The sequence below is a fragment of the Arachis duranensis genome, chromosome 2 (genome assembly GCF_000817695.3).
Source record: "Arachis duranensis cultivar V14167 chromosome 2, aradu.V14167.gnm2.J7QH, whole genome shotgun sequence".
Lineage (NCBI taxonomy): Eukaryota > Viridiplantae > Streptophyta > Magnoliopsida > Fabales > Fabaceae > Arachis > Arachis duranensis.
The window spans coordinates 41,442,170-41,449,211 of record NC_029773.3 but is presented as its reverse complement, the minus strand read 5'-3'; the positions used below and the strand labels follow the sequence as shown (position 1 = coordinate 41,449,211).

The window sequence follows — 7,042 nt, the reverse complement described above, 5'->3', positions numbered from 1 at the left end:
GATTCTGACCTCCCTGCACTCGAAGTAGATTTTCTGGAGCTACAGAAGCCCAATTGGCGCGCTCTCAACTGCGTTGAAAATTAGACATTCTGGGCTTTCCAGCAATGTATAATAGTTCATACTTTGCCCAAATCATGGGCTTTCCATAAATGTATAATAGTCCATACTTTGCCCGAGATTTGATGGCCCAAACCGGCGTTTCAAATCAGCTCATGAATTGTAGCGTTTAACGCCGGAATTGGCACATGAATGGGAGTTAAACGCCCAAACTGGCACAAAAGGTGGCGTTTAACTCCAAGAAAAGTCTCTACACATGAAAGCTTCAATGCTCAGCCCAAGCACACACCAAGTGGGCCCGGAAGTGGGTTTTTATGTCATTTACTCATTTCTGTAAACCCTAGACTACTAGTTCTCTACAAATAGGACCTTTCACTATTGTATTCTCATCTGGGTAGCTATCTTTGATCAGTCTTATGCTATCTTAGATCATGGGGCTGGCCTCACGGCCATGCCTAGACCTTGTTCTTATGTATTTTCAATGGTGGAGTTTCTACACACCATAGATTAAGGTGTGGAGCTCTGCTGTACCTCGAGTATTAATGCAATTACTATTGTTCTTCTATTCAATTTGGCTTATTCTTGTTCTAAGATATCACCTGTTCCTCAACTTGATGAATGTGATGATCCGTGACACTCGTCATCATTCTCACCTGTGAACGTGTGCCTGACAACCACCTCTATTGTACCTTAGATTGAGTGGATATCTCTTGGATTTTCACTGAGAGGACGGGATTGTAGCCACTGACAACGGTGATGCCCAACATACAGCTTGCCATGGAAAGGAGTAAGAAGGATTGGATGAAGACAGTAGGAAAGCAGAGAGACGGAAGGGACAAAGCATCTCCATACGCTTATCTGAAATTCTCACCAATGAATTACATAAGTATCTCTATCTTTATTTTATGCTTTATTCATATATCACCCATAACCATTTGAATCTTCCTGACTGAGATTTACAAGATGACTATAGCTTGCTTCATACCAACAATCTCTGTGAGGTCGACCCTTACTCGCGTAAGGTTTATTACTTGGATGACCCAGTGCACTTGCTGGTTAGTTGTGCGAAGTTGTGACATTATGTTTAGACCATGGTATTGAGCACCAAGTTTTTGGAGCCATTACCGGGGATTGTTTGAGTTGTGAAATGTAGAGATCACAATTTCGTGCACCACACATCCCAAAAGAATGAAATGCCTCAACAACCTATGTGTTTCTGTGAGATATTTGATGTATGGGGCATTGACTTTATGGGACCATTTCCCAACTCCAGTGGGTATCTATATATTTTGTTAGCGGTTATCTATGTGTCAAAGTGGGTAGAAGCAATACCTACTCGCCTTGACGACACCAATACCGTCATTTCTTTTATTAGGAATAACATTGTATGCTGTTATGGGTCACCACGAGCAATTGTGAGCGACCAAGGATCCTACTTTTGTAACAGGAAAGTAGAGGCACTGCTCAAGCGCTATGGAGTGGTGCATAAGGTTGCCACTGCTTATCATTCGCAAACCAACGGACAAGCAGAAGTGTCCAACCGTGAGATTAAGAGAATCTTGGAGAAAGTAGTCAATTCGCAAAGGAAGGATTGGAGCATCCGGTTAGGAGATGCACTATGGGCGTATAGAACGGCCTACAAGACTCAGTTGGGGATGAGTCCCTTCCGGATCGTCTATGGTAAGGCATGCCACCTTTTGGTGGAAATTGAGCACAGAGCCTATTGGGCAGTAAAGCGATGCAACATGGATTTGACCCAAGCCGGAGTAGCCAGAAAATTACAGCTAGAGGAGCTCGAGCGTTTGAGGAACAAAGCGTGTGAGAATGCCCGGATTTACAAAGAAAAGACTAAAGCATTCTATGACAATTACATTCGGAAGGACTTCCAAGAAGGTGATGAGGTTCTCCTCTACAATTTGAGACTTTATTTCATACTTGGCAAGCTCCGCTCTAGATGGGAAGGACCTTTCAAGGTGAAGGAGATAAAGCCCTATGGAGTGGTGGAGTTGTTTGATCCTAAAAGTGAAGCAACTTTCAAGGTGAATGGACATAGAGTGAAGAAGTACCATGGGTACAAGCTCCTAAAAGAGTTAGAGGTGTTCCTATTGGAGGATTCACCTAGAGAAGGAGAAGTTTGAGCAACTGACCGTCCTACTTAAGGACGTTAAAGAAAAGTGCTTGGTGGGAGGCACCCACCGTAGTAAGATCTTCCTTGTATATACCATTATGCTTTTAGTTTAGATTCTTGTGGATTTTGTGATTTCTTGATGTTGTTGACTGCTTAGGAATTCTAGTTGTTGATCTTGTTAGGTAACTAGGATGTTTAGATAGATTTCATTATTTTGGTATGGAAGAATTGTTAAAGTGGAGAGAATGCTATATTTTGAATGGTGCATGAATTTGTGAAGTGTTCTCTTGCCTACTATCTTGAACACCTACCAAGAATATGTTAGAATAGCTCTTCTTATGCTTAAATAAAAAAAAGAGAGAGAGAGAAGGAAAAAAGGGGCATCCGCGCGCGAGTGCACTGTGCACGCGCGCGCCGGTGGTGCATTCTTACTCATGGGCCGAAAATCCGAGAGTTATGCCCACCTTGTGCCCACTTTATGTCCACTTCATGCCACCTCCCACGCGCCAGCGTACATGCTGCCAGCGCGCCCCACTTGCAACTTGGCCATCGACGCGCAAGCGCATTGTGCGCGCACGCGCCGATGGTGTACTGTGCACTTCCCGGTACAAAGAAACTGAGAGTTGTGCCATGCTTGTGCAATTTTTGTGCCTAGCCTGTGCCCGCACTGACGCATCCGCGCACTGCGCGCGTCCGCGCCGGTATCCAACCCCCATCAAGCACGCATCAGCGCGCCTGTGCTGCATGCCAACTCTGGTATAAAAAAACCGAGACTTATGCCGGCTTTGTGCCAGTTCTGTGCCAGAGGCACAGCTATATTCGTGCGAGCGCGCTAATGACGCACTCGCGTCCCTCGCTCAACTTTCACTGACGCGCCAGCGCACTGTGCGTGCGCGCCTCGGTCGCGCGAACCCGTTTTAAAGCTGCGCGCTCTGTTTCTCTCACCCCCTTTCTTATTTCTTTGTTCTTCTTCTTCTATCCCTTCTCTTCTCTTCTCACCTCTTCTCTTCCATACTCCACCACCACTGTCTCCGGCTACTCGCCGACGACCACCACCTCTTCTGGTGGCACTACATCTTTTCCCTTTCTTTCTCATCTTCAAAAAGAACATTTACCTTGTTCTTTTACATTTCTCAAGGTTCTACTTCCTCCATTTCTCATCTATTACTTTCTTTGCATCACTTCTTTTTTTTTTCTAGTTAGATTTTTCTTGTTATTTACTTATTTTCTCTTTTAGTTACTTGATTATACCACTTGCTTTTTGCTTGTTTACTTTTTCTTCTTTTGTTTCTCCCATGGATGTTGAACTCGAACTTTGATTACTTTGATGGATCTTCTTGATTATTTTTCATTATTTTTGTGAATGGATGATGTTGTGTGATGATTAATACTTCATTTTGAGCTTCTAATTGGTTGAGTATAGCATAATTGCTCATTGCTTGTTAAATGCACACCAAGTGTTCGAGGAAATAAACATATGCCATCTTGGTTTATTCTAGTCATATATCTTCAATTTGGTGCTTCCTCCTCATTCACTTTCTCTCTTCTAAGTGCATTGAACACATTTTGCTTATTACTTGCTAATTAGATACTCATTGAAAATGACTTGCTCTTTGTTTTGGATGCTTGAGATCATTCCTCTCATGCCATATCGCATGCTTTACTTCCTCTTGCATCCCATGCCAAGTGTTGTGACCCATACTTCTATGACTACTTTGTTGCACTATTTCTTTTGGGGACACTTCTCACTTGCATGAATGTTAAGTTAATCCTTTGGGTTTAACATTTTCCTTCTTTCCCCTCCTTTTCAGGATGGCCACCAAGAAAGGCATGGGGAAAGCTTCGAGGAAACCAGCCGCAAAGAGAGCACCTCCAAAGTCACGCTCTAAGGCGCACTCTTCACTAGGAGCCAAACCTCTATCTAAGAAGGCGAAGGCACCCGCACCTATTGATGAAAATGAAAAGAGCAAACCGGCAAAAGATTCTTCAAGGTTCCCCAATCGCTTCTGTGAACTTATGTTCCCCTTCATGGTTGAGAGGAACTATCATGCTGAGCATCTACTCGCTCCGTCGGATAAAGTTACTCCTTGTATTCTGCCCCACATTGAACAGCGAGGATGAGAGTTTCTTCTGAGAAAACCACAAGAGGTCAACCTCTTATGGGTGGTAGAGTTCTACACTAACTAACATCTCTCCTCTCTTCAATCAGTTATACGTGCGCCGAAAGCAAATCTTAGTGTCAGAAGAGGCTATTCAGCAAGTGCTTAATGTCTTACCAGTACCAAGTGACATGGATGGCTACCAAGAGGTCTTACATCAGCGAGAAAAATCTGGATTTGACTAGGACTTGATCCTCTAAGTCATTGCTGAACCAGAAGCTTTTTGGACCCATGGTCAACTCCGGATGCGACCCAAGTGCATTGACGCACGTTTCCTCACTGTAGAAGCTAGGGCTTGGGCCCAGATCCTATCTCACTATGTCCTACCTAGCACCCACAAGTCATCCATCACGGCGGATCTCGCTTTGCTTGTTTGGTGTGTTCTAACGGGGAGACCGGTGAACATTCCGCTTCTTGTCAAGCAAGCGATGGGTCAAATCCATGACCGGGAAAATTTTCCATTTCCAGCATTAATATCTGATTTAGTTGCTGCTACAGGTGTTCCTTGGGAAGCCATGGACACGAAAGCTATAATTCCGGCTAAGTGCAATGTGGTCCCAAGTGAAAAATACTTACATCTTCCCATGAACAAACCAAGCCTTGACTTAGCCCCACCATCTATAATTCCTCCCACCTCATCATCACCACCGCAACAAAGATCCACCCATCAAAGGATAGAAGATCTACATCGGAAGATTGATAGATATGAGCGGCGCAACCAACGCCAATACACTTACATCAAGAAGCTTCTGCGTTTTGTTACCCCTAGCATGGAGGAACCCAAAATATTCACATCCACCTCCAACCCAAGTGATGGGAGGTCTGATGAAGGGGATAGTGAAGGTTTTGGTTCCAACCGTCCTTTGCGCATTCTTAGTAGCACAGAGAACCGTGCTAAATTTTAAGTGTGGGGAGGTCGTTCGACCAATCTCCATGAGTAACAATCTCTTCCTTTCAATACCCATGGATTTATCTTTTTCTTAGTAGTTAGTACATTGCATGTGTAGTTAGTCTTTCTTGTAAATATTCCTTGCATGGTAGTTAGTCTCTATAGAGTTGCTTGGTCAAATAATAACTTCTTTTCCAAGAAACAGTGTTTTGGGGTACCCTACCAAATTGAAAAATTTTTTTGTATTGAACTTGCTTCAAAAATGTATTTTGGAACATAGTGATTGAGCTAAGAACACAAGCATATAAGTTTTGAGCCTAATTGTGTGGTTACATTTTATAACCATTTATTTTCATTCTTGTGTGCATTATTCTCTTTCTATGATTGTAATCTTTGATTTGTCTGATTCTATATGTCCATTACTTTGTGTATGAATGAATTTACATGATCGAGGCCATTATTTCAATAGTCACTTTTCCCAAACGGCCTTAACCCTTTTATCTACCATTGCTAACCAACTTTGAGCCTATGATAAACCCTCTTTGTTCCTAAAAAGAGCGCATCAACAACTGGTACACGAAATTGTGATCAATACTTTTCACAACTCAAATAATCCCCGGTGATGAATCCAAAAACTTGGTGTTCAATACCATGGCATAAACACAACTTCGCACAACTAACCAGCAAGTGTACTGGGTCGTCCAAGTAATAAACCTTACGCGAGTAAGGGTCGATCCCACAGAGATTGTGGGTATGAAGCAAGCTATAGTCACCTTGTAAATCTTAGTCAGGCAAACTCAAATGGTTATGGATGATGAATAAAACATAAAGATAAAGATAGAGATACTTATGTAATTCATTAGTGGGAATTTCAGATAAGCGTATGGAGATGCTGCGTTCCTTCCGTCTCTCTGCTTTCCTACTGTCTTCATCCAATCCTTCTTACTCCTTAATCAAGCTGCCCATAACCATGTGCTTGTGTCATGAAGGTCCAAGTGAAAAGCTTGAGATTGAGTGGTTAAAATTGTGATCCAAAGCAAAAGAGTGTGCCTAAGAACTCTGGACACCTCTAACTGGGGACTTTAGCAAAGTTGAGTCACAATCTGAAAAGGTTCACCCAGTTATGTGTTTGTGGCATTTATGTATCCGGTGGTAATACTGGAAAACAAAGTGCTTAGGGCAATGGCCAAGACTCATAATAGTAGCTGTGTTCAAGAATCAACAAACTTAACTAGGAGAATCAATAACACTATCTGAAATTCTAAGTTCCTATAGATGTCAATTGATGAGCGGATAATTTATACGCTTTTTGGCATTGTTTTTATATAGTTTTTAGTAAGTTTGGGCTACTTTTAGGGATGTTTTCATTAGTTTTTATGTTAAATTCACATTTCTGGACTTTACTATGAGTTTGTGTGTTTTTCTGTGATTTCAGGTAAATTCTGACTGAAATTGAGGGATTTGAGCAAAATTCTGAAGAAGGCTGACAAAAGGACTGCTGATGCTGTTGGAATCTGACCTCCCTGCACTTGAAATGGATTTTCTGGAGCTACAGAACTCCAATTGGCGCGCTCTCAACGGCGTTGGAAAGTAGACATCCAGGGCTTTCCAGCAATATATAATAGTCCATACTTTATTCGAAGAAAGACGACGTAACTTGGCGTTGAACGCCGAGTACACGCTGCTGTCTGGAGTTAAACGCCAGAAAAACGTCATGATCCGGAGTTGAACGCCCAAAACACGTCATAACTCGGAGTTTGACACCAAGAAATGCCTCTACTCGTGGATTGATCAAGCTCAGCCCAAGCA

The 7,042-nt window shown here is 42.6% G+C and overlaps 1 protein-coding gene across 1 annotated transcript; it reads left to right on the top strand.

Annotated features, from left to right (window-relative positions):
• Window positions 1-1,250: 1,250 nt before the first annotated feature.
• Window positions 1,251-2,195, top strand: LOC107480310 (uncharacterized). Its single transcript, XM_016100440.2, has one exon. It carries the CDS (start codon window positions 1,251-1,253, stop codon window positions 2,193-2,195), a length of 945 nt encoding a protein of 314 aa, XP_015955926.2.
• Window positions 2,196-7,042: the final 4,847 nt, after the last annotated feature.

Excerpts from the sequence above, each read along its gene's own strand:
- LOC107480310 (XM_016100440.2), top strand. The coding sequence starts at position 1,251 with ATGCCTCAACAACCTATGTGTTTCTGTGAGATATTTGATGTATGGGGC.